Genomic DNA, 27,627 nt, shown 5'->3' with positions numbered 1-27,627 from the left:
GGTGAAGTACTGCAAACTCCAGAGTCAATCTACGCAGGGTTGATTTTCTACCCGTCTTTCTTTTGCTGTTTGAAACAGTCTAGTGCTTGCTGCAAAAACACATTTGTCCTTGGTAAAAACATCTTGGAATGGAGATATTCTTTGGCGGGTTGTGTCAATCCTCCCACTCAGATAAAATATTCAGTGCTCTTGCAAACGACTGTCTTCTTAGGCAATCCCCAAGGACGTGAATTAAGCTTAATGCAATGCTGTCTGGGCCAGAAAGGAGTTTTTTTTACAGCAGCCAGGAGAGACACTTCTCTCTACTGTACATGCACAAAGGAAGAGATAGTGAGAAAAGGCCTCCATTCATGGTGCTCTGGCTGAGTTGTAGTAGATATGGCACGGCAGTATAAGATCCTGCGGCCTGTGTCTTCACAGTGGACTGTCAGCAAACATGCCGCCAGCGTCTGCTGCCATCTCTCAGAGTGAAGCGCTTCTTTTCAACAGGACAAAGACCAAATACGGATCCAGTCCTGCACAGCACTCTGATACCTTTTTTCCACTGAGGATTCTTGATTTAAAAATGTTTGAAATGACTAGAATATGCCTTAGATATTTGGGCATTTTCAAAAGAAGAAGCCTGTGGTTATCATTCAAAAATATATTTGTTTTCTATAATAACAACTCCCTCTCTCCTTTTCCTCTTTATTGCAATAATTCCAGCATACCAACATATTACAACCAACAAGGCTTTAGCAATATTAACAGTTTTACATAACAATTTTCAAATGTTTCATTCACTCAACAGCAACAGCACACATTTATAAAACATACTTCACTACCCTTACTTTTCAATATAAAATTTGAAATTTGCCATTTTCTAATCTGACCACGAATAAGTGATATTCTGAATTTGTCCTATTGTCAACTAATCAAAACAGCCAGTGAATGGATCCTACAGCACTAACACACACTGTCCTGCTACCATACTCACTAGCTGTTGAATAAAGTCCCTAAATAATTTAGAAAATTGCTCATATTTTAGTAATATTTGCTAAATACTCTCAAGCCGATATGTTTAGAAATAACTATTTTTTGTGACTTCAGTGGTAACCAATGGAGTTAGGGCTAAGAGCCACAGGCTCGTAAAGAAGTTACACATTGAGGGTTGACAATAACAAAAAACAGAGTATCTTATGCTTTAAATTAACTGTGAAAAATACTGATGTACACTAACAGTACGAAGCAAGAAAACAAACAAGACAAAGTGTCAACAAAACACATTTCAAGCAATAAACCAGCAATCCAGAAATACATGTATATGAACAGAGGCCAGAGAATACAAATATTTTGGTCATGTTTTAAGGCACATTTGTAGCACAGTAAATCTGATCTGACTAGTTTAATGTACAAAATATGTGTAAACGTTGCATTCATTTCCATTCAATGCAACACAAGACTATAGCAGTTACAATAATACTCGAGCACCAATTGCACTTTTTGTTAGTCATAGAGTTAACGATGCTGTACAGTACAGAGAGAGATGTTTGCTGTTAAAACCCTGCAGATAGTACTTGAAGAGGAGGATTTCAACTCCTGAAAAAGAGAAGAAAAAGAAACATTTAAATACACAAATCCAAATTGTAAACACACAAGGCTTCATTCAGCATCTCCGAATGTTTTGCTTTTTTATATTTTTATTCTAAGTTTATCTGGATAGAGAGAACATCACATCCAGCGTTCATATTAAACAGAAACAGTGGTACGGTACCTTGATACTCGGCAGTTGCGTGTCTGAACATAGATTCCTGTGTATGTGATATCACATCTCACTATGTTGTTGGTGAAGTCTGACTCCTGGACGCTGGAATTGGGGTTCACAGTAACCTGAAAATAATCAGAAACAGAAACAGTTTGAGCAGCTCTGCAGGTTTCTTAGTAAGAAACATTTTGTGGTTTTGAGAAAAATCCATAAATAACGTTTTTCTTTTGCAGTTGACATGTGACATGTGTTACCTTTAAGATGTAGTTCCCTGGAGGCACATCAGTGATGTCGATCCACTGGCAGTCGATGTTGGCAGCGTAGACGTCATGGCATCCCGGGCTTAAGCCCTGCAACACAACCGAAACACATTCATTGGCAACTCGTGGCTCTTGAGACAAATTTGACAAGATTTTTCCTACAAGTGCTGCAAATGAGGCACATTTGAGCTTAAGTTATACAAACAGTTCTTTGGAAGAGAAGCTGTTACAAGAAACCAGCGCTGAGCCAGAATCACAGAGCCCAGACAACAGATGAAATAAGTATTCCCAGGTCCTCAGGATGTTTTCATTCTATTTTAATGACGTTCACTGAAGTTCTACTTTAAAACATTTCTCAGCAGTGGATCTGCAGTATTTGACAAAAATTCCTAGACAGGATACTGTGCAACTCTGAGCATTAGTGAGACACTAGGTTGTGTTTGAGTTAGTAAATCAAATTAAAATGACACAGTGGAAACAGTTGTGAAACACCTGCTGTGTGTCTCTGGAGAAAGTGTGAATAGCCAGAAAAAACTACTCAAGTGGTTTCATTTGAAGAGAGTGGATTTTCAGGATGAAACATTTTTTTTTCAAGACTTCAGGATTGGCTAACTCAAGCTTACCCTATAAGTTGGTACAAACAAGCTATATTCAGATCAAGAGATAACTACTCAGGTACTCATTACTACCCGTTTATTTTAACAAAAAAAATCAAACATTTCCCATACGGTGAATCTGTGTTATTAACATTCTCCCTGTAATGTTTGTTATAGGCTGGCAAGTGACTTAAATGTCCAGTTTTTATGAGATTTAGTATTGAGGACAGGATACTTTACTTGGCGGAACTGCCTTCCCGTACTTTGAACCACATAACCATGCATTTTAAACCTTAAACTTTGAATATATCTAGAGATGGCAGTGAGGGTTTCTAATTCCTTATTATTGAAGATAATACAACGTGTACGTCACACACTGACACTGTACTGAATAATTGTATGTTACCTGCGTGTGAGATGTACAGGCGTAGCGCCGCCTGAAACCAGGTTCACAGCCCGTGTCCTCCAGACAAAAGCTGGCTTTGTGTCCCTCGGCCACGTTACGTTCAGTGACAATGTCCAGCAGGTCGTAGTTACTGAAGGCGTCCATGCTGTGGTAGTGTCTGAAGGGGTAGAACAAAACACATTAGACCGATCTGAGGGTGTAGTTTTTTTACCATGGTCAATCACTCTCATTCTAGGTAAACTCACTGGTGACAGCTGTGCCAGTCCCACTGATATCTGGGCTTGACAGGAAGGAAGTCCGTGGTTCCTTGGTTGATCACTTTCTGGGGGAACCGCAGCAGGACTCTGAAGTCGATGTCTCTTACGTCGGGTCCATAAGCCGACCTTGGATGGATCACAGGAGAAACAGGCATAAGTGCTAATGGCTTGCTGTCAGAGTGCAAACGTTTTATTTTGCCATTGTGCCTAATGCTTTTGGGAAAACCAGTCCAGAACATTCATATATTGGCAGGACATCATGTTGGACAATCACTGCTCCATAATCACCCTTCAACAATACAGTTGTCATGCAACATTGAAAAGTGATACAGACGTAATAGAAAGTTATTCTTAAACAACCAACGTTTTTACTTAAACAAGTCAAATTAAGGTTCAATGGGCAGCCAAAACAAAGGAAATGCCAGTGTGTTGAGTGTATAGGTGTGTGTGTCTGCTTCAGTGTATACATTCTGGTGAAGTGAATCATTTTGGCACAATAGTTCACCTGGCTAGACAATTCTCCTCGGCTGCACAGCGGAGTGCAAACATCTGCATGCGCTGGATATAAGCACCGGCCTGGATGGCATATGGGTCTGGCACGAGGTCTGGCAGTCCTGAGGAGACGGTTAAAGGGTTTTGTAATTCTGAGAGCTTTATGGTTAGAGTCACTTTATTCACCAAATGTACTCAGGACTTGACTTGGGCCATAAGAAAGAAAGATAAAAGGTTAGAAAAATGTAAATACAATGATTATATACAGTTCAGAATGATAATGCTATGCTACATTCAGGCTATTGTTTGGCAATGTATGCAAATTATTATAATGCACATTAAAAGACTGATGAATTATCTGCCTAATGCTGTGTTTGTACCTTTTGGACAGTTTACACAGTATACAGGCTTACTATCTTCCATATGGTGTGTGTTTCTTGCTTAGAATAATTAATTGAAATAGAGTCCAGGCTGAAAGTAAGAGCAGCTGTTAGTATTTGTTAATTATAAGTGTTTAATATCGCTGAGCTGCCAGACCAGGATTCAAAGCCCTAATAAGATGTTATCTCTTCTTGTAATTTAGTTGTTTCCTTTACTTGAGTGAGAAATTGATTTAAAATAACACCTGATGATTCAAACGTAAGATTTGGCCATGATCATTTGAATCCATGCAAATAAGAAGGCTTTACATGTTCCATGATTATGATACTTAACTTACCATTTTGGAAATATCCTGTACCATAACCGGTGACAGGCGGACGGCGGTTGCGGGCCGATGACCTCCCTCTGGTGGGATATGGGTTGTAGAAAACCGAATTTCTGTGGTTCTTTAATGGGTTTCGAGGGTCGTCGTTAGCCATGTTCTCTTCGTTAGCCATGTTCTCTCCGTTAGCATTTGCCTCGTTAGAACCAGCCTGAAGGGAAGGAGCAGGGGCTTCAGGTACCCTCTCCAGACTGGTTGGATGTGCTGAGATGGATTGATCGGTCTGCGCGTGTTGCCTGGAGACAGCCATCGCCTCTGGCACCGCGCGTAAAGGCTGGTATTGCGCACCGGGCCCCGGATCTCCTCCTCTGGTGTACAGAGCACCCATACGACTTCTCCTCACGGGTAGGTCTCTAAACCTTCCCGGTGCAGAGGCGTTGACGGTATTGGGGTGTACAGGGATTGAGCGCCGCGTGGCCACATAACCTGCAGCTCCGGGAGGGCGCTGATCAGTCCTCACCTGTCTGGACTCAGCCTGTTCGGTTCTGATCGGAGTGGCTCTTCTATGGGCTCCCGGCATTTGGCTCCAGGTGCCATCCCTTCTGCCACTCACATAAACCCTCGACTGGCTTCTGGACCGAACCGGAGCATGGTACTCTGAGCCGGTGCTCATTAAACTATAAACCTGCCCGTTGTTCTCCCACTGGATCCGGTTCCGCCAGGGGCCAACTGTGCGCTGCTGCTGCTGCTGCCCAAACATGAGGGGAAGTTGTCCATGGAAAAAGTATAACAATAAGAGTGACCATTGTGCCATTGCAATTAAACTAGAAAAAACAAGTCACTCGTGTAAGTTAGTGATAAATAAGACTGTGGTGTGAATTGCATGCGCATATGTTGCTTTGTGGAAAGTGGATGAAAAGCAGGAGTGCAGCTCTGACACAGAACACCATATCAGTCCTCAGGGGGAGAGCAGAGGAGGGCTGGAGACTTTCTCCTGCTCACTTATCGAATCCCAGTTTCTTACGCAAAGTCAAACTTTCTAGCAAGAAGATTTAACCCATGCCTCTCCGTGGCTTCGTTCTGTTACACAATACTTACACAAGGACGTTTGCTCAGTAAACTTGACGTACAGGTGTTAACCTATGGTGTTAACTGAAGTCATCTCAATGTTAACGTTCAACCTGGATATTGGCAGGAACCAGTTCGCCCAGTAGAGGAAAATGTAAGCTTATGATCATTTGATTTCACTTAAACATCCCTTCTACTCTTCACTTCAATACGAAAGAGAAAAACTTATTTGGTATGAATTTAATTATCTATTAGAATACTTAAATAATTTAAATAAGTGCCACAGGCTCTCAGTTTATACACACACAGTACGTAGTCATGAGATGGTAGGTTTTATTTTTATTTGTATAAATGTTATTTGTGTGACCACCTATAGAGAGGCTGCACTGGCTTCATGGCCTCGTGCAGGACTTCTCCTCCGCCACGAGGCGGCAGGATGCCTCTGCGTGTCTCCATCCTGCTGAGGAGCAATCGATCATCCTGAGAGTCATGGTGCAGAAAACGAAACGCTTTTTATTGTTGAGCTCATCCTTCCTGGATTCATGTTAAGTGTCTTGAATATCTGTAGTTTGGTTTCCAGCTATATTAATTTGTTTTGGTATAAATCCATATTCATCCAAGCAACTTTACTAAAAGTTCAACAAAATGCACAACTATTTTTCCAAAAGGAAAGTACATACATTTTGCAATTCATTTTTAATACGAAATAGTACTTTTATTAGTGCCTGAGCTCGACAGAGTCGGTGCAAGGACTATTTGGATATTTTACTTTAGTTAAAGTATTAATACCAAAGTTTACAAATTTGAAAACACTGTGTTAGAATTAAAGGTCCTGAATTTAAAAGCATACTTAAGTAAAGCTAAATAGGTATTAGCGTCAACATATACTTAGTGAAGGTTCTAATATACAATTATATACATATAAGGAGATGTTTATGTCATGTATATATTGCTTGGTATCTTACACTGTAATTATTAAAACAATTGATAATTATATTTAATTAGTTGATGTGTAAGTCTGTAAATAGTAAAACAGTTAATCAAAAAAGCTCAATAGAGTACAAATTACAATCCTTAATGTGGCAGAGTATAAAGTACAGTAGCATGAAAAAAAGGTTGATGATATTCGCTCTTCTTTTTCTGACTCACCTTTACTCACCGCTGGGTCACCAGACCCTCCCTTCACCCACACACTGACCTCCTTCTCCCCTCTCTCTCCAAGTGAGGTTCTTACCCTCATTACCTCTGCCCGTCCTACCACCTGTCCTCTGGACCCTATCCCCTCAAAATTCCTTCAGACTATCGCTCCTGATATTCTACCGTTTCTCACCCATTTCATCAACACTTCTCTAACTTCAGGTCACTTTCCAAACAGTCTCAAGGAGGCAAGAGTAAACCCTCTCCTAAAGAAACCCACTCTCAACCCTTCTGATGTTATAAACTACAGGCCTGTCTCTCTCCTCCCATTCCTGTCTAAAACACTTGAACGCGCTGTCTTTAAACAACTCTCCTGTTATCTCCATCAGAACAACCTGCTGGATCCGCACCAGTCTGGTTTCAAGGCAGGTCACTCAACAGAAACTGCCCTCCTTGCTGTCACTGAGGAACTGCACACGGCTAAAGCAGCCTCCCTCTCCTCTGTCATCATCCTTCTGGACCTGTCTGCTGCATTCGACACGGTGAACCATCAGATCCTCCTTCGCACTCTCCAAGAACTTGGAGTTTCAGGCACTGCACTTTCCCTCCTCACCTCATACCTACAGGGTAACTTGGAGAGGGTCCGAGTCCGATCCTTGTCAATTAACTACAGGGGTCCCTCAGGGCTCTGTTCTTGGTCCCCTCCTCTTCTCCTTGTACATAAACTCGGATCTGTCATTAGCCCACATGGTTTTTCATACCATTGCTACGCTGACGACACCCAACTAATTCTGTCCTTTCCCCGCTCAGAGACCCAGGTCGTCGCACGCATCTCTGTTTGTCTAACTGACATCTCTCAGTGGATGTCTGCTCATCACCTCAAGCTCAACCTTGACAAGACTGAACTGCTTTTCCTTCCGGGAAAAGATTGTCCCACTCTTGACCTAACAATCAACATCGGCACCTCTGTTGTTTCCCCGACTCAGACTGCAAGGAATCTGGGTGTGACCCTAGATAACAAACTGTCCTTCACTGCAAACATCGCTGCTACAACCCGCTGCTGCAGATACACGCTTTCCAACATCAGGAGGATACGTCCCCAGCTGACCCAGAAAACAGCGCAGGTTCTGGTCCAGGCTCTCGTCATCTCACGCCTAGACTACTGCAACTCCCTCCTGGCTGGTCTACCTGCATGTGCCATCCGACCTCTGCAGCTCATCCAGAATGCAGCGGCTCGTCTGGTCTTCAACCTTCCAAAATTCTCCCACACCACGCCGCTCCTCCGCTCCCTTCACTGGCTTCCAGTAACTGCTAGAATCCACTTCAAGACACTGGTACTTGCGTACCATGCTGCGAATGGATCTGGCCCTTCCTACATCCAGGACATGGTTAAACCGTACACCCCAGCATGTGCACTCCGCTCTGCATCGGCCAAACAGCTCGCTGCACCCGCACTGCGAGGGGGACCCAAGTTCCCATCTGCAAAAACATGTGGGTTTGCTATCCTGGCTCCAAAATGGTGGAATGAGCTCCCCATTGAAATCAGGACAGCAGATAGCTTACACATCTTCCGGCGCAGACTGAAAACTCATCTCTTTCGACTCCACTTCGAGCGATAGAATTACTAACAAAGCCCTTATATACTAATAAAGGACTGGCTTATCTAAAGCCAGTTGAGTAGCACTTGAAATGTTTGGCTCTATGAAACCCGATGTACTTATATGATTCTGTTTTCTTCAAGGTTGTATCTTCCTGGTCGAGTGTACTTATTGTAAGTCGCTTTGGATAAAAGCGTCAGCTAAATGCAATGTGATGTAATGTAATAAAAATATCCCAGTGAAGTCAAAGTAACTGGATGTGTTAAAAGGGGCAGCATGTTGTATGTACTGGGCCATTGAGTGCAAAAACAACCTATTAAACTCAATGTTTTTCCACGTGGCTTCAAAATTGAGATGTCACTATGATTCTGTTTTCAGGTAATAAACTCAGATAGTTTGATATGGGTCACGGATGGGACACACACACAGAGTCAGGCAGAGCTCAGTGTGTGTCACCTCTCTCCTGCTGTGCCGTGGTGTGTGTTTCCTCATCCAAATAGGGCATCAGGACGTTGAGCCTGCATGTTTTTCTATTCTTAGTCAAAGACACCTCCCCCTGCCTGCTCCAAAGTGCAGCACTCCAGATTTATAAGAGCCACAGATCCTCGGCACTGGTTTGGCACAAGACTTCCCGAGCAGGACATGTAACCCACAAAGTTTAGCCAGTAAGTATTAACGTTAAATTTAGTCTTTCTTGTGTGTCTGACCTGAAAGTAAACAAATCACAACAAATGTTGCCACAAAAAACTAATCTTTACTGTGAACTATAGGGTTGCTTGTACATAAAATAAAGTTTTTGGTTGTTTTCATGGTAGACAGCAGCAGCAGCAGCAGCAGATCTTTCCCAGAGCGAGACACTAATTCTTTTTACGCTTTGAATATATCTTATCCCATGAATCTAGGTATCCAGGGCTCACAGCTTTGCTTCTTGTGAGATTAAACGAAGATGATGGTCTTAAAATGGTTTTACCACGAGAAAACATCCACACAAGGAATACACCTGTTTACTTCCCCTGAAGGCCTCACACTGCCAGTCTGAGGAGTTTACAACTAAATGATAAAGCCTGAGGGTTTACCACAGATCATGGGGAGACAATGCAGGTGAGATGCTGAACAAATGTGTGAAAAAACATGAACATTATTATACTGTTGTCCCTTTATGGTAGCTACTCCTGAAAGTGAGTTTTTAAATAAAACAGATTTAGAGTTTTCTTTGTTTGTTTCTTTCTAACCCGAGTTAAAATAGAAGTGTCTAATAAATTATGAATGATCTGTTATTTGACGACTGTCGATCATCAGGTTTCTTGTCACACGCATGTTGCTTAAAGTTAATTAACCTTCACCCAAATCAGCGCGGTCAGCTCTCCTCACGTTTCAGCTCTAAGCCTTCACGTTTTGGTTGATCTACACGTGACAAACTGATGTTTTATGTGTGAGCTATTAAAAACCGTCCCGCCATTAGACCCTTTACCCAGATTGACATGTTAATACCTCCTGATGTTAAGAGGTCATCTTGCCCCTTAAGCTTTACTGTGCATGACTGCAGGATACTTCTGTTTCAACACTTTTTACAAATGTGTTTGTAACCAAATATCTGTGCAGAAACAGAAAAGGAAGACAAAGAGTCAATGTTTGTATGTATTTTTCTTTTAGATGTGGACAGGATAAACTATATGTTTAGTTTGTATTACTTGGTCCAATCCACAGTCAATACAAAAATATATATATATATACATGTATGTATATATATATATTTTTTATATTAGGTCAGACTTATCTTAAATACTTTTTTCAATTGACAGAAACCCAATAAAACTAGTTGTAGTTCCTAAAGATTCATATTTGTGAGATTTAGTTAGAATAATTCAACAGCGAATAAGGGCGTCCTGAGGATTTGTTGCAACGTTCACTAAGCGAGTTATTATTGGCAAAAAAAAATGGAGCAAACTATTGACTTCTATTGAGCAAAATGTTTGGACTCCACATAAAAGTGGAAGTATATCTCTGAGCTAAACTTCACATTTTCAAGGTGAGTTGACTACCTCAGATTTGAATATCGGGGCGTTTTTCTTCTTCCAGTGCAAAAGAAAATGTTTTTCAAGGCTGTAGTTGAGCTTTTGCTTGTTGTGTACTCCCTCCTCTGCTGGCAGCATGCATGTCATTTATTTCTCTGGTGTGGGTTTTAGGTCAGTGCAGACCGATCAGGACCGAGAGCCAGTTACATAATCACAACTTTGTGACCTTTTAAAAAATGACTCAATAAGGAACATGGGGCCCACCTGTCACTGTATCTCTACCTAACATAAGCAGTATATAAACTTAGATGGGTCATAACACACTTTAATGTGGTAGCAAGCGGCTATAAGTGTTTACAGTATTTGTCAACAAATCTTCCTATGGGCAGCCATAAAGTATATATAGAGTGCGTATGGTGAGAAATGTAGGTGAAAAGCGTAGGGGGAGAAGAGTTGGCTTAATAAAAAACATTTTGACAATAAAATAAATAAATAAATAATGCACAATATTAAATGTTCCTTGAATGAAAAATTAAGATTATGGATGTAAGATACAGTTAATAACCAGAACATGACTACACACCTGCTAACAGCTACATTAGAGTGTGTAAAACATTTAAGTAATGTTTATATAGGGTTTATATGTGCAAGGGGGATTTCAGTTGTTCACATGTTTAGTCACAGCGAGGCAGCCATAAATATTCCTGTCATTCCTTGAGTGGCATTACCACAACTGTTCACATGCCTCGGGGTCCTCACACAGGGTCTCTGCACAGCATGTGACAGCCGCTCATCTCCTGTGTCTGCGGCCTCGCCGCCTAAATATGGACGCCACGGCTGTACTTTCGAGGTTGCCATGGCGTCAGGTGACGTGGGAGCATGAGGTTCTCATGTTACCGGGGCCCGGCCCCTGAGTCAGAGCAGGCGGTGAAATGTGGGGTGAGTGTGTGGCAAACTGCAATTGGCTGTACACTCATTAAAAATATTCCCCTGACACCACAGACGCTAAACCTAAATATAAACTAACTGAGCAGATCTGCTCCAGGCCCACTGCTGGCATGTAAAGACTCCCAGAAACGTATCACAAGACCCCGAACACACCCTCTGAGGCTCTACCAGAGCACTGTGCAGTGTTTTCGCTCACAAGAAAGACAGATTCTGGAAAAGCCTAAATTACACTAAAGATTTATACATGCTCTGACTTTAAATCCCTTGTTGCCTTGGTCGTCACTGCCAGTTATTGTCTTATGACTCAAGCCGCAGATATGAAAGATAACCCTCAAGGTGACCCTATCATTAACTGGCTTTTGATATTAAAGTGTCAATAAAAGGGAGAATTTACGGCCGTGTCTCCCCTCATTTCTGTGCAGACAATGTTGGCTGAGGGTAAGAGCGATGTGTGTGACTTTAGAAAGAACATTTTATCTTTCAGAGATGTTTGGACATTTCCGGCAAAAGCAAAAGCACTTTCACCCCATGTGTTGATTAAAGGTGGGGTATGTAATTTATTTCAGAAACACTTTTTGTTATATTCCATGGAATGCTCTTAACATCCCCATAGCAATGAATACATTAAATGCTTTGACAATAAATACATAAAAAATGTTCATCTGTGGAAGCCGTAGTAGCCTACTGTAAAAAGCACGAGCAATCATTTTAGCCGGCCCGGCTAAAATAACTGGATGGCCTACCTGCCTATCAGCCTTCCATCTGTGCACAAACTTATCTCGTGCCCTCATTGGTCATGTGCGCGTTCGTGTGTGTTGGAGGAGGGGCTCTGTAAGGAAGTGGCAGATTTTTTCCGGTTGTGTCCTTTCAGATTCTAGCGCACTCGAGCTGGTTTCTCCAAAATTACTTACCCCACCTTTAAGTTGAGGCCAGTAATTCAAAAAATAACATTTACTGAGCAGACAAAACCAAAATACTTCTTTCTATTATGAGACGCTACAGGCTAGAAAAGAGAAAGGTTACTTCATGTTAATGGATGTGATGTTAACACAGAAGGGAAGCTTTATCAAAGCACTCTGTGGCTCTGACCTTTCTGTGATGTGAAAAGAGAATTCCCCTAACAAGGTTTACAGAAATATAATCGGATATTTTCATTTTGTGCTATGGAGGTGATCAGTTTACATGTTCTTTAACCTTTTACATTACGCCATGATTCAATGAGTTTTTAGTCTAGAAATGGTGGGAGAAATGTATACGTTAGCCACAAAACTCCCCCAGTAACGTTCAAATATGTCACTTTCCAATTCAACATTGGTAAAACAATAATATTATCAAAGTAATTGATGCCACTTAAAAGACAAAAAAAATGCCCTCATACATGGGAAGGGTGTGGCATTATAAATCCATCTCAAGGCAATTTAGTGGATAACTAAAATGTAACACCTTTGATAAATATAGGCGAATAAAACACTAATTTGTGTTGCTTGTGTCAGGGGGTTTGACTACTCAAAAAGCTCCTGGTTGTTTAGTTTTTGATGATAGATGCTCAAATAGCCTTTTCACATATATATATTTATCTGTCTAAAAAGAAGAGATTAAATAAGTTAACCAATATTTGTAAATTGTTCCTCCTTCCTGTACACTGCAATAGCTCAGCCATTGTGTGTTTCAGGAATACAATCTGTGTGATTCGGTTAGCAGTACACTTTTAATGCAACTCTAATCTAATCTGGGTGATAAGAGGTGTCATTTATGAGCCACAGGATGTTTTCAATCATTATCACACACATGTTTTTGATGTAAGGCCTGTGACTTGCGTGTGTGTGTGTGTGTGTGTGTGTGTGTGTGTGTGTGTGTGTGTGTGTGTGTGTGTGTGTGTGTGCATTTGAAATGAAAACAGGAAACACAAATCGGATTCAGTCGTTTCATTCAGTTACGAGACACAAATCCTTCCTCCCAGTGGGTATTTTATAGATTCACATACAGATCAGTGTTGTGATCCGTCCCTGATGTTAAACACTGGGCCGTCCAGATGTGGCTTATCTTTAAAAAAAAATTACACAGGGCCATAAAAACATGGTGCTTAATAACAGGATTAACTATTTACAAATCAGGCTAGAACTACACACTGCTGTTACACATGTGCTCAAAGTTATATTTACAAGTCTATACACAGCTCCACTGTTATCCTAGTCCTGCTGTAGAGAGAGAGAGAGAAAGGAGAGGGTTAATAACACTGTCACTGTCACACTGTTGGTGAACATATTAAAGATTATATTTTAAATGTACCTATAAGTTGTTCAGCAGGCCGTTCTGAAAACTTTCATATACTTTGTTGTAGATATCGTCCTTTGATGTCATTCCATCGAGATATGCTGTACAGAAAGATATACATTAGAAATGATTTTTTTGTCAAAAGGTAGCAGAAGCTATTTTGTCATGAGGGACGTCAATATGGAGTACAAGCAAAGTAGGAACATTAAAGGGCGTTGATTTGTTATTTCAGATTTCAGTTTCGACATACCTATTCTTTCGCAGTTGTCCTCCATTTCTTTCCTGTGTCTCAAGTACATGGGCCAGACATGGCCGTCGAACAGGCCGGGGGGGTCGGGGAGGGTGTATGTCCTTGTACTGCAGATAGATAACCAATCAAGTCATTGTATAGCCTGTCCAATATTCAAGTAGAATCTGTCAACGTTGCGGTGTTGACGTGTTACCTTCTCCTCTTTTTGCACTCCTCATAAGGAATGGAAATGTAGAAACATTTGTCGTAGACGTCAATTAGAGGCCTGAGGGGGAAGCGAGGCTCAGGTTAGTGAACAGCTAATCAAGGTCAAGACGTCTGTAGGTTACATTTGAGAACTTGAGTGGAAAACTGATTAAGATGGCTTGCAACTCACTTGTAGTTGTAGATGAGGAACCCCTCCACAATGAGGATATGGATCCCCTCCTCTGAGGTGGATTCAGGTGACATGCTGACGCCGTGGGAGAGGGCAAACTTGACAGGGTTTTCCTGCCAGCCTTTCACGGTGCTAACCATAGCCTCCATGTCGATGGCGTTGATCACTGAACAAAGAGAGGAGAGAAAAGAACAGGCTTCACCACACAAGGAAACTATGCTCTTCACCAATGTGCTGTAACACACATCGGTCAAAGATAGTGAATGTTTGAGGCATTCACAAAGTTTACGGTTACCAAATTGTAAGAAATGTGCAGGAAAGAAAAAGTACATTACTGCATGGTTTTCCTACGCAAAATCCGTTCTTACCATCCCACTGTCTAAAGCCGTCGTCGCCGACTTCTATTTGATCGGGTTTCTGAAATAACAGTCACCAATAAAACATTGCTGCAACCTAGTAAGCAGTCGGAGCTGATCACACCTGGACAGGACAGGGCAAGGACTCGTCTCCACCAAAAGTAGCACTAAGGGACCATTTTTGGTGCGGTTGAAAATAGTTTTCAGTGTTGCGTTTGCAATATGTTGGTTTCAATACCTTAGGACACAGCATTCTTAAAATCTTTTAAAACTTTGCTGAAGGGTCGAAACGCTTGCTGTGACCTTAAATTTACAATGTTGTTAGCTAGCTACTTAAGCGAAGTGTTGCAGGCTATTTTACTTATAAGAATAAATCTGAAGGCGTTTTTGGATTTAAAATGTGCGATTTTTATGTATTGCTATAGAAGAAATACGTGATATAAGCGGGAGCATGCCATTCATTCTCTTGTAAAATGTTATATGAAATTGGTGATTGATGGTCAATCAGCCTTTAGGGGTCCTGAATGTAGCACGGAAATATATATGGGGTTAATTTAAAATCTTGAGTTTAATAATTATGCAAAAAGCTGGTTGGACAAAGTCTGACTTTAAGTGGGGACGCTCAGCCCTTTCATTGGCTGTCCAGGAGACAATCAGCCAGATGTAACACCAGGCTATTGTGATGACAGGACTACTGTAAGTCACATTGGAGTTTTTTTGTTTTTTTCTGAGCATAAAATAAACTCAAATTCAATCTATCACACGTAATTATTGCATTAACTCAACAATATTACAATAGTTGCTTTAGCTTTACATTTAACACAAAATGACTTTAAAGGAGTTTAATTTGGCTTACCTTGAAAAAGTCATCCTGGTGCACCACACAACAGTTGGGTAATGTCTTTAGTAGTCTATTTGTTAAAGTGGTCTTGCCACCGTTGGTCACTCTGAAAATGTAAAATAATTGGATTAAACACAGATGTGAGTTATCTTCTAAGTTTCAAAAATAGACAAGCAGTAGTAGGTAAATAAATGAATGAAGACTTACCCTCCAATGCCGATGATGAACTTCATTTTGGCTTTGTTTGTTTATTGGTCACCTCTGGAATTCAGTAAATAAAAGAAGGGAACCCACCCAAAGCAAACAGACTAAAAAGCTTCTTGTGAAAACCTTTTCCTTCTCGGTCACAGACGTTCCCCCCTTTTACTACTTCATTGATAGACAATCTCCCTGCCGGACATATAAAGGATTCAGCTGCAGCGTCACAGCCTCCCTGACCAATAGACCTCCTTTTCCTGCAGCCTATAAGCAGCCATGCAGCACCAGGGGGGGTTACATTGGGACCCTCACAGTTGCATGAAAGTAGATCCCAAATATTCCACCTGCTGCAGGGGTCGGAGAACGTATAGATACACAGTAAAGACACGCACAAATATTTCTGTCTTTTTGGAAAGAGCCACATGTGGAGTCTCAGACCAAAAGCTACCGGTGATTGATAGTTTACAGCTTGTCAAATATTAATTTATTTGAGATACATTTGACTTTTAAACTAAACTAATCACTCAATATCAATTCCAAGACTTTAAATATAAAGTAATGCAAACATCTCCGTTGAAAATAGAATAAAGTTTGCTTAAAAGTTGTCACCATTAATTTAGGGCGACACCAGAACTATCTGAACAGTCTCACTTCTTAATTTGTCACTGTTTCAAAATATATTGAGGGCAGTATTTGAAAAATAAAGCCTGTGTTCATGTGATGGATATTATTCATATCAAACTAAAAATGTCAAGTAAAGACATGACTGACTGTTTCTAGGATACAACAAGTGTAAAAGTAGAAGCATCCCCTCAAGTCATTTGTACTGTTTGTAAGCAAATAAGTTCACAAATTCTACATCCAATACAATTCACTGTTATATGTCAGAGTATAAAAGTAAAACCCTCTCAGTGAGACATGTGTATGACAGCTAAGAGAGAAACCTTGTTATTTGTGTTTTTTAGAGGAAGGTTTTCCATGCTTTGACAGCTAGGCTGAAAACCACCAGAGCTATATTTAGTCGGCTATTGTGTGTCTGCCTGCAGCGTCACGCATACTTATGATGCAACCAGCTGGAGTGCATGGCCGACCGCCATGTGACCACAGTGTCTCGAGTTAGTGTCTCGAGTTAATGTCCTCAAATTAATGTCTCGAGTCCAGTCTGATAAAACAGATCCGTCTTATAATCCCTTTGCACACCTCCGGCTGTGTGCAATCTCGTGTCACTATTGTGTCTGTGCAATAATGTTTTTAAACTCTTATCTCAGTAATAAGTGTGTGAGAGGTGAACTTTGAGTCCCAGATAACAGAGCACATGGTTTCATGTTCAGAGTTCACCGCCATGACACTCACAGGGAGGGTCTGTTGACACCGTGTGACCATAATATTTCTCTCATATCAAAGTGATTTCAGCCTTGATGTGGTTTTGTTGGGTCATGTTCGTGAACTGAACATTTTACATTCTTGGAAAATGATTTCTGGGAATTTGGAATGATAAAAGTGTCCCGTTCAGACTGTAACATTCTGTAGGGCACGAACCAGAACCGTGAAGCATGTGCTGCATACTTTCCCTTTATGACCCGGAAGACACACAATACTCCCTATTCAGTTTAAAATAACTTTCTAAGAGTATGCCCACAGAGATGCTGTCAAATTATTGACATTGCTAATTTAGCAAACAAACAAATGTTATGTAAAGAATTGTTCATTGTTTTAATATCTGAATTTGTGTATATCATATTGTTTATAAGGGATTATGTATTGTTATAATACCTTACTCGTAACGAAGGGTCACCTCAGATTGCCCGAATGACCCCTAAGCAGAGCAACAAAGGACTGTCAGGTCACACAAAGAACATTGAGACCCTCATGACTGCCTGTCAGTCTGGATCAACCTGAAATATATTTAGAGGCAATAAAAAGATCAGAAGTCAAGGTTAAGTTTAAGAGGTATAGCATGAATAAAAAAGCTTTTTTTAGTTCATTCATTTATTTTTTTACAAACAGTAAATGGCACATTTTCATAAATAACACTTTTTTAATGAAACTATCTCTCTTTTAAATATATCTTTTTTTTATCTGTAACAATGTATATTTTCCATTTGGTAAAAGTATCTTTGAAACATAATGGTGAGTGACTTTAAAACTGACATAAACAAATGAGACAGAAGGAAATAAACAAGCATGCCACCTGCATATCAAACTCTGGGAAACCTGAAGACTGTAATACATGTTTGCATCAGTAACATCTAGAGTACTGGAGGTCTGAGAAGAACAACAGCATTGCACATTATTTTCCAATTAACGGCCATTGAACCAAACAATACCCATTCCACTCATATCAATAAACAAAACATGTGTGCACATCTGTGCAAGCACCTTTCTCAAAAATATATACACAAGTATTTACACTTAGAAACTATATTTCATGCCTTGTCGGAAGATGCTTGAGTAATTTGTCATTTATAAAGTTGAATTCATGCTTTGAATTAAACTCCACTTGACATGCAGGGAGCAGATGCCTTTTTTGATTTAGCTTGTTATGCTTTGGAGTAAATTCGTTTTAAGTTAGAAGCAAGCATGTCATGGAAAATAATAGTTTGAGAAATGATTGTCTTGTATCTAATGAATCCAGTCAGGAGATTTAAAAGCGTTGGTATGGGCGTGCTCCCATGTTATGAGTGAATGTCCCCCATTGGTTCTTCCTTTTAAAGCTCTGTAATACAAATAAACACAATTTCATTATTTTGCTTCTTCCATAACCCAACAGTCTCAAAGACATCTATTGACATTTATGTATCTTTTAATAAAACATTTCCTATACAATCCTTGTTGTGGCAGTGTGTCAGTAAGCATGCACTACAGTACATCTGAACTAAATCAGTCTTGACATGTTGCCTATATATTTTTCCTCTGCTTCCTCTCCTGGTATTTAGTTTGGAGATGGTGTCCATTCCTGAGATATCAGCCAGTCCCATGTCTGATAGCTGCTTTGATATATGGAAAGGCTGTGTGGACAGTCTGCAGGACAGCACAGCAGGGGGGGGGGGGGTTCTAAAATAACCCCCAACACCCAGCCTAACCCACCCAGAACCTGCTGCGACAGGTATTTCCCTCAATTTCAGGACAGGCAGTGCGCTGAAGATCAATTTGCCGGACCTGTTGTACAGGCCATTAAAAATAGGATTGATTGGTTGTGTGCATGCTTAAAGAGATCAGCAGCTGTGCTTTACGTAACACGGGTACGAAGGGGAATATGATGTTAGAGGATCACGTAACACTTCTTGGATTCACTAGAAGTCTCAATTTATAGAACTAAAGATGACTAGGCAGAAGAATTATCTGCACTTGATGATCAACATTAATTAAACAGCATTATTATTCTGGTCTAGTGCTCTCGGAGAAGGGCATGGATGTTTATTTTATTATTACAAATGGTTATTTATGTGAAAGCAATACCGTTTAGCATTTTCAAAACATGAAGGGGATCCTTGCGCAAGAAACATGTGCATGCTTCAGCTTCCTCCTGGAGCTAGCCATCTATTTTCTGTTTGCACACACAACACTGCAAACAATCCAGATAACTCAAAGAAACAGTCAAAAATGCCCTTTTTTACCAACATGACCAACAGTGCAAAATCACAAATAATGTAATTGACAATGCTGTTCGACTAAAAAAACATAAATCTTGTTTTATACGTGAATGAAAAATTAAATAAGCTGTTCATCTTTTGAAGAGAGGGTTTTAGTAATCTAATCATTTCTGCTGGTGGGCTCTCTTGACTCGGTACGATCTGACAGCCGAACCTTAAGACCTTTATTCAGTGAACCAAAACTCCACACAGCTTTTCTGTGATTTACTATATCATGTCTCTTATAGGCTCATAAGCATGCGTGTGTGCGAGAACATTTCCCAGAGATTAGTTACAGCGGGCTGACATTACAAACCAGCCTGGCTGGAGCAGGTTGGAAAGGCAGTTCTGTCAACGAGAGCGCTTACCTTAATGTCAGATGTCACGGCCAACGTCGGCTATCATTGACTTTGGCCTGGAAATAACAGATTAAAGCAAAGCCATGAGTACCTTTATATATATTTAGGTGATCCAGCCCATATTAGGTTGCTTTTCTGTTGCCAATCTGTGTTTCGAGGAAGTGAATAAACACAGTTTGATTTTGTAGGCTTATACATCGTATTTTCGCATGATGGTAGCTTTCTCATTCTAGGACCTTATCTTACTAAAATAAAGTTGCAATGTATGTAGGTGACATGATACATACAATAATAAATGAACACAGAAGTAAAACATGTTCACTTTATCAGTTTCCATATGGCACTGCACTGCACAGTATGTACTGCGAGATGAGGTCACCTTTCTTTACCTAGTGTTGGTTTTGTCGACTGCTGCTCTTGCTCAAGTCTGTAAGTAAGACATGCAATTATTAGTGATACTACTTATATACAGGAAAAATAAGAAATGCATCCAAACTCTTTTGAACAGAATCACGTGACAATGTAATACTCACCTTTCACTTTGTGATCGTAACTTCTCATCATCATACCTTTGAGAAATCAGAATAGAAATGTCAACATGCTAAGAAGCTAAAATTCCATACTGTAGCAGTGTGCTTTTGAAAATCACAAGTTGACTTTGTTTAGCTTTGCACTGTATTGCAAAGCCTCCGATTAAACTAAAGTTAACCCACCTATAGTTTGTTTAGAAACAACAATATGAGTTTTTACTCAAATCCTGTCGACACCTGATGTTTGCAACATAACATGTGTACTAAGTCAGCATTTACTCTGCAATATCTTATCTACCAATTTACCATCCAAGAACAATAACATAAATGCATTACACAAACTAAATATGAGTGAATTCAATACAGCTTTGCTAAGATGTAGGTCCATCACTGTTCTGTGAGCAGTAGGTATTATTACTGAAAGCATGCAAACACAACACAACCCGTGGCAGCCATGTTTAGTGTGTCAGCAGTGACCCTTGCTGGCTCAGAGTACTCACTGCAGCACACAGTCAGGGATCTGCACGTGCTCCATGGGGATGATCTGACTGAGCTCCTCCAGGGTGTGAACGTAGCGGATTTTATCCATGAACTTCACGCTGCAGAAATAAAATCAACAACATGCAATAACTGTCACAATGATCCAATCTCAATATGTACTTGTATCAATGCCATCCGAGGCGAGTAAGCATAGCTCTTACTCTTCTAGTTCTCTAATTGTTTGAATTGAAAAACAAATGGATTATGTCATGACTCTAATTGATCTTCTTTGTGTTTCTTTCTTTTGTTTAGAAAAGAGCCGATATATAACTCAGAGGAAAGATGGATGGACTACCAAACACAGAGACTGTGTCCTCACCTGATGAAAGGTCTGGAGATGGCCAGGACGGTCCGGATGAACCACGTTGGGTGAGCGATGATGAGACATTTCAGATTCTTTCTCAGTCTGAAAGAGAAATTCACATTTTTATGAAGCTTTCCCAAAATGATCCCTTATCAATCTCTTAATCAAGCTGCGTCACCGTACATTTGTGAAGAACATTTATAAAACAATGCCTTCACGGTGAATAAAGAATCCAAACATTTAGAAATGTTTATAAATTGAAGTATATGGGAGCGGCGTTTAACAACAGCAAACTATATTCAAAAGTCCGTTTTCAATAACTAATAATTCTCACTTATCCAGTCGTATGCTTTATGTGGAAGTGCTTTAAAAAGCAAGGATTCAGTTTTTTGAAATATAGTCTTGTTTTCTTACTTCCTATCAATCATCTGGTAGCATCTCTTCAGCCAGCTGATGCCGGGCATCTTCCTGCGAGGAGTGGCTCCGTTCAGGTAAATGATCATGTAATCTTCTGCCACCAGCAGCTCCAGGCTGCTCACAACGTACCTGAGGGCAGAGCAAACCACTCAGATCAGACTCAAACTGTGCACTAACGTCTGGAATTGAAAAAACTTTACCTGAAATAAGTCCAATTTTCACAGAGTAGCGTTTTCTTTTAAGCCAAAACAAGTCTTCATCTTTCATTTCTAGCTTCTGATCTTTATAACGATCTTAAATATTTGCATATTCCCTAGAAACATTTTCTCCAGTCCTATCCTTTGATCAACTATACAGCAACAAAGAGAATACAGTAAAAGAACGATGCTTTCAAAAGGCTCAGAACACAGTATGCTAATGAGGAAGTCCCCGACGAGACCAGAATGGATCTTACAGGAAGAGATTCTCCATGATGTACGAGTAGTCCTCACAGCCGCTGTCAGGAAGGTTGCAGGCTGCAAACACGATGATGGCATTCAGACCCTCTCCATAATATCCTGAGAGGATAGATAGACGTTCGTTACCATGGCTGGTGTATTGGCAGAGTATGACATTATCATGGAGGTCTTTAAACAATACAAAAACAAGGGTAAAACATGCCAAATCTGTCCTTTTAGTATTGTTCTTTCAAAACCAATAGCACACACATTCAAACAAACACTCAGATATTATTAAAATAATTCAAGCACTCGGTATTTAACTCACCTCCATGTGTGACCACCCTCAGGTACGGTCTGATGACCTGCATGTCAATCCGCTGCTCCTGATCACCGATGATCACTGTTCGCCACAGACGGCCAGATGAGTCTCTCTCCTCTTCACTTTCCCCTGGAAGACGCTTTGCAGTGGCCACAGGAGTGTCATCTGGACACAAGGTGAAGACAAAGGTTTGATTGTTTAACCTTACTTCGCCAGCAAGCATCCCTTGACCTTAAAAAAATATGTTTTGCTTCCTCAATAGTGATCATGTTAAGTTGTCAATTTTCTATAATTCCTGTCTGACCTTCCCACTCCAGCTCGTTGCCGTTGTTGATGAACTCGAGCGAGTCCGTCTCATCAGGAGTCTCCATGTCGTCTACGTTGATGTCCAGGTCGTCGGGTGTTTCCAGAAACTCATCAGAGAGCACGGAGCCCTCGCTCTGATCCAGGGACAGGTTCATGTCGGGGGCGGCCAGCGTGCGGCGCTTACGCTGAGCCATGGTCTCGCCCACATTTAGAGTGGTGGGATGATCTGGACAGACGGGCCATGAATGTTTAGACACAGTACATCTTTAAAAAAAAAAAAAATATGTTTAGTGAATGATGTATATTTACTCCACTTACTGGTTCTGTTGTCAGTGAGGCCATCTCCTTCCTCTGGGAGTGGCCTGCAGGGAAAGGTATGAACAATCAACAAAAATACAATGACATGGAAACACTATAAATACAAATAAAATGACATATTTATGAAATATATTTGAGCTTTGGCCTTTTGTTTTTCTCTTATGTAGTTAACAACTGTCCTGATGTTTTTTTTAAATTGCTAGTTATACAGTAAGCATCAACATTTAACATTTACATTAAATGATTTGCTAAATGTTTAATAAAAACCTAAAATGATTTATAAAGCAGGAGAAATCGTTCCTAGCAATTCCTCCCTCTTCTCTTTTGTTTTTGGAGTGGCGCTATTGTTCATTAACAATGGTGTGTACGGGAATCAGTATGTGTTGTGCGAGAAAGCAACATCTGTAATTACCAACTCCCCCTTCGACATTATAATAAGATAGCTGGGGCACAAGAGGGCTAGATTACGGTAGATAGCCCTCGTACACACACCGACACACACACAGACACACAGAGAGAGAAAGACACAGACATTAACACAGACATGCATGCAACGCCCTAAAACAGCACAAGTACAGGCGAGTTGATGGAGCTTTTGGCATAATTGCTGTTATTAAGTTGTCGCTGTGTGTTGTAGCTTTGTAGAGGTACGTTTACAGCATCAACAGACATTCAAGAGTGGATAAGACAGTGGGAAGTAGAACAGTTTGCATTGGAAAAAAGCCCTTTAAGATCGTTGTAAAATGTTGCTCTTACGTTTAAACTGTCTACAACACATGTATTGTTATACACACTCAGTATTGCTCTTCTCATTTCTAATGACATCATTAGTATCGTACTGTATAAGCTTTCACAAGCTGAGCTACCAGGATACCATTGTTATATTATTCTATTTTTGTAATACTAAGACAACTTCTTACAGAAAACTATCAAATAAAGACCGAATCATCTGATAAACTATGTACAAATATGCTTGTGAATACACTGGATGTCCTTTCCCCTACTTCTATTTCATAACCACATTTCCTCAGCTGTAGAAATGGGGCTTACCAGTTAAACAGTGCTTGCTTGGCTTTTATTCCATTGCTGGACACTGTGACGTGTTTAATTTGTCCTTTTTTCCCCTCTGTGCTAGTTTCTATTCGGTTCACCATTGTTTGACGCATCATAATCACATAACAGATAACGGTTACATCAAGGAAAGAACACACCTGGTGCCTTTCACCATTAAACACACGCCAGTCACTCGGCATCATAGCTGGGCCTGTTTGTCAAAGCCTGTGCACAAATCAGACAAACTGCTCACACACACACACACACACACACACACACACACACACACACACACACACACACACACACACACACACACACACACACACACACACACACACACACACACACACACACACACACACACACACACACACACACACACACACACACACACACACACACACACACACACACACACACACACACACACACACACACACACACACACACACACACACCTGGGGAAGTCTTCATCCTGCCACTCGTCCTTGACCTCCATGCTGTCCATGCGTAGAGTGGCTTCTGCTGTACCCATCCTCTGCAAAGGAGGACGGGCTTCAGCTCACTGTGGTTGAAAAACAAATGAAACAGACTTATTCAGTAGGAAACCAAGAGTTAAAGAGTGTTGCTGTGTTAAAGGGGAACTCCACCCATTTTACGCAACCCTGATGATTTAAGCAGGATTATGAATTTTGGTTTGAGAATTATAATTGAGACTAGCTTGCGACAGACAGACAGAGTTACAAACTGAAGGTGTGGAGATGGAAAGACCTGGATGTTGACCATGCAGGGAGGGTTGAATGAAAGAAACTATATAATTGTATTGTGGGCATAATTGAGTTTTTTTTTGGTTCAAAGCAATACACTACAATACAAAAAAGTACACTAGGCCAGTCCTATTCACAATACCAGTGTACTGTAGCTTTTAGGAGCTATCATCAAGTAGTCTAGACTGCAGCTAGAAAACATAACATGGGTGTACAAAATCCAACCTTACAAAACCACAAACGTTATCCTTTCCTAACAAGTATGATACATAGCAATTGCGAGATCCAAAAAAGCAAGAGACTTCAAACACTGTTGCTATCTCTCATGGGTAAATATTGTACGATAATGCCATTGTAATACAACATTGGCTAAAATAAGTCCCAGTGGGTTTCCTTTCCCTACATCACGGGGGAATGGAGACCAAAATAAAACACCACATTGCTCAAACAGCACCTCAGGGAGATACAAGCGAATCATACAAGTTGGTAGTCATCTCAACTTCCATATTTTACATAACCAAAGCAGACAAGCCTCCTTCCAGTGCTACATGTCCATTTCTTGGTATGTGAAGTAAAGCTTTAATGTTTGTTTCTGATTTCGCAGGATGTCATACAAGGATCAGTCATGAGTAAACATCATGTGTCAGAATGTGCCAATGGGGGAGGACTGTTCTTCCTACATAAAAGTCCCGGTCAGAGTTCATGCTGCAGCAGACGTTAACACAGTCCATTTGCCCATTGGGATGGCACTGATGTGCTATAGTGAGACACATCACAGCCTATACTGGAAAGAGTGGACTAAAAGGCTCAGCCCCTCAGGCTACATGCTGCTGGAGCTGCTGTGTTGTCACTGGATTATCGAAACAACAGAGGTGTTTACACTGACTGGACTATCCCATAACAAGTTGCAGTGTTTGATACTGTATGAGCTTGATAGGGAAATCCCTGAAAGCCCCTTTTATTAAGATCCTTCTGGTTAAATCTCACTTTCAACTGACTTCCTCTGTTCTCACACAACAACAAAAAAGCTGTCTGAGATGATTAGTTTCCCTGCTAAATAAAGACTGAAAGAGGGGTGTGAGCTGAGAAGTGCACATTTCACACGGAAACAGCAGGTCAGGGTGTGTGGTGTGTTGTCCACGCAGATGTCTCTCGTAAAGGCTCAGCTGCTCATACAGTGAACTACTGATTGATGGACACACAGTAATGGTGCAGTAGCACGTGTTTGTTAGGGATTTGAGTCCAGATGGCAGGGCAGCCTAAACAATAACTTGTTCAGCTTTTCACTGTGTTGTGCCGATCCAAACAAACTCACACACTCAAGATAAAGAAGCTGTACTTAGTCAATATTTTTCTATCTTACTTTGACATACAGTAAGAACAATGTAAGTGAAGCAGTAGAGCTTTCACTTGAATAGAATATATCGTTATTACTTCCTCCTCTGCATTATGATAACATTTACATGGCCTACTGTTTGGAGATAGGCATCAGTAGAGCCACTGATAAAAGGAACGTTCAGTTCTTTCCCAACTTGTTTGATTACAAATTAGAGACAAGAGGATCCCTGAATATTTAGCTTAAAATGAAATCAAATAAGAATGTCTTTAATACACTTCAAATGTAGGACCCAATCAGCCAAAATCAAAGATAAAACATATTTAGATATAATTTAACAAGAATTTGAACTCCTGACAATAGAGTTGATCTTCTTCATCAGGACCGAACGGCATTGGTTTGAGCAGATTAAATCCTGATTGGTACACAACAAAGTACGAGGCCACCTTTTTCCAAATGAATGGTGTCACAGACAAACATATATTATGTAAAAAGAACAACTGTTGTGAAATAAAATAAATCTGTTAAGATTAGGCTGGTATCAAGATAAAGAAGCTGATTGAGAATTGACTTTTATAGGGCCATCAAGTTCTTGTGGGAGGAGAAAAGCTTTTCTGTCACGACTGTGATCCACTTCATATCTGAAACACCATCTCAGTAATTTGACTCAAAAACAGTAGCAGAAAAAATACATTAAATGTCACTGACTGAAAATCAATCATCAGGTTAAAGTCAGGGTACTCACATACTGTGATAAGGATAACTTCCTCTTTGCCCTTAGGAGAGGCTGATCTGTTTTCAGAAGCTCCTCTTTATTTCCTTCCTCCTCCTTAAATCTGCCTGAGCAGAATGAGGGTCATCATTGTTTACATCTGCATGTGGGACACTCGTGCTCAGGATCTGGGCTGCAGGACGTTTCTTGCTGTTCACCGATGCCTTTGATGGAGGCTGAGAGAGAAGTCGTATCCTCCTGTAGGGAGAACGGTTTACAGAATGGGATCATCACACAGCAAACACCGTGTTCTCTTTTCAGTCAGAATCCATGCTGCTTTTCGGACTAAAGATAATCCTCGTCCTTCGCTTTCAGCCCTTCTGACGATGATCACTCTCGATTCCTCTTCCTCGCATTCATTTCTGATAGTCTCTGCTGAATCCCCCTCCTCCCTCTACCAACACTAATGCCCCCTCCCCAGGCTCTAATCCTGATGTGATGCTGTCACCCGTATGTGTTGTGGTGGTTATGTAATCACACCTGCCTACCTTCTCTTGGATTCTCCCGGGGCTGCTGGGAGTCCGGATCAGCTGTTTTCCTTCTCCTCACGTTCAGTACATTTTGTATCCATGATGTAACATGTTTCTATCCTCCTGCGAGCTGGTAAAGATGGACGTTTCTACTTCACTGCTGTTCCCTGGCAACACCATCTTCCTCCTTCACACACACGCAGTTTCTCTCTCTTGCTTTTTCTCCCCATCACTTTTAAGCTCTCTCGCTCTTGATAAACCCCTCCTCCACATACATTCCCCTCCTTCTCTGTTGCTCCCTGCTGTAACGCTTACATCCCTCCCTCTCCCTTCACAGCTGCACTCAGCTCTGGGCCATGTCAGTTACACAGAGGGATCGCTGTCTGGCATTGCACTCATCACCCTCTGGGGGCAGACACAGTTTCCTATTCTTCTCCCGCCATCGTCTGCTTAGCAGAAATAAAATGCATTTTGGGTTTGTTGCAGTTTTCTGTTAATAACGCTACTTTGCACACTGAGATAACGCAACATGACCAGACTTG

At 40.8% G+C, this 27,627-nt stretch overlaps 3 protein-coding genes and 1 long non-coding RNA gene across 11 annotated transcripts; 1 reads left to right on the top strand and 3 right to left on the bottom strand.

Moving 5' to 3' along the window:
- Positions 1 to 673: 673 nt before the first annotated feature.
- LOC307018202 (protein-lysine 6-oxidase-like) lies at positions 674 to 8,547 on the bottom strand. 6 transcript variants are annotated; one of them, XM_079648348.1, is made up of 9 exons: positions 6,676 to 6,814; positions 5,897 to 6,006; positions 4,474 to 5,206; positions 3,769 to 3,877; positions 3,252 to 3,389; positions 3,007 to 3,163; positions 1,999 to 2,094; positions 1,754 to 1,869; positions 674 to 1,578 (listed from the first exon to the last, which is right to left on the bottom strand). In XM_079648348.1, exons 3-9 carry the CDS (start codon positions 5,129 to 5,131, stop codon positions 1,572 to 1,574), a joined length of 1,281 nt encoding a protein of 426 aa, XP_079504474.1. In that variant the 5' UTR covers positions 5,132 to 5,206; positions 5,897 to 6,006; positions 6,676 to 6,814; the 3' UTR covers positions 674 to 1,571. The 6 variants fall into 6 exon arrangements, with proteins under 6 accessions (XP_079504474.1, XP_079504470.1, XP_079504472.1 ...); XM_079648344.1 differs by lacking the exon at positions 6,676 to 6,814 and adding an exon at positions 7,759 to 8,547 and having other exon boundaries at positions 4,474 to 6,060; XM_079648346.1 differs by lacking the exon at positions 6,676 to 6,814 and adding an exon at positions 7,852 to 8,547 and having other exon boundaries at positions 4,474 to 6,006.
- Positions 8,548 to 8,703: 156 nt separating this feature from the next.
- Positions 8,704 to 22,518, top strand: LOC307018205. 3 transcript variants are annotated; one of them, XR_013802365.1, is made up of 7 exons: positions 8,704 to 8,926; positions 9,164 to 9,362; positions 18,456 to 18,625; positions 20,833 to 20,949; positions 21,320 to 21,375; positions 22,089 to 22,248; positions 22,378 to 22,518. It is a non-coding gene; the product is annotated as an uncharacterized lncRNA (long non-coding RNA). The 3 variants fall into 3 exon arrangements; XR_013802366.1 differs by lacking the exon at positions 18,456 to 18,625 and having other exon boundaries at positions 8,786 to 8,926; positions 22,089 to 22,236; XR_013802367.1 differs by lacking the exon at positions 18,456 to 18,625 and having other exon boundaries at positions 8,786 to 8,926.
- LOC307018204 (nicotinamide riboside kinase 2-like) lies at positions 13,135 to 15,671 on the bottom strand. The gene is made up of 8 exons (XM_079648351.1): positions 15,529 to 15,671; positions 15,337 to 15,427; positions 14,493 to 14,541; positions 14,125 to 14,290; positions 13,942 to 14,013; positions 13,749 to 13,855; positions 13,514 to 13,599; positions 13,135 to 13,422 (listed from the first exon to the last, which is right to left on the bottom strand). Exons 1-7 carry the CDS (start codon positions 15,552 to 15,554, stop codon positions 13,514 to 13,516), a joined length of 597 nt encoding a protein of 198 aa, XP_079504477.1. The 5' UTR covers positions 15,555 to 15,671; the 3' UTR covers positions 13,135 to 13,422.
- Positions 15,622 to 27,480, bottom strand: LOC307018203 (caytaxin-like). Its single transcript, XM_079648350.1, has 14 exons — positions 27,104 to 27,480; positions 26,589 to 26,813; positions 24,199 to 24,305; positions 22,685 to 22,728; positions 22,365 to 22,592; positions 22,067 to 22,225; positions 21,756 to 21,858; positions 21,299 to 21,430; positions 20,900 to 20,986; positions 20,541 to 20,639; positions 20,044 to 20,079; positions 19,900 to 19,937; positions 19,520 to 19,566; positions 15,622 to 18,235 (listed from the first exon to the last, which is right to left on the bottom strand). The coding sequence occupies exons 3-13, from the start codon at positions 24,273 to 24,275 to the stop codon at positions 19,553 to 19,555; spliced, it is 1,017 nt and encodes a 338-aa protein (XP_079504476.1). The 5' UTR covers positions 24,276 to 24,305; positions 26,589 to 26,813; positions 27,104 to 27,480; the 3' UTR covers positions 15,622 to 18,235; positions 19,520 to 19,552.
- Between the last annotated feature and the right edge of the window lie 147 nt (positions 27,481 to 27,627).

The sequence above is a fragment of the Notothenia rossii genome (genome assembly GCF_949606895.1).
Source record: "Notothenia rossii genome assembly, chromosome: 9".
Lineage (NCBI taxonomy): Eukaryota > Metazoa > Chordata > Actinopteri > Perciformes > Nototheniidae > Notothenia > Notothenia rossii.
The sequence above is the reverse complement of the archived record's forward strand: the minus strand, read 5'-3'. Positions and strand labels throughout refer to the sequence as shown.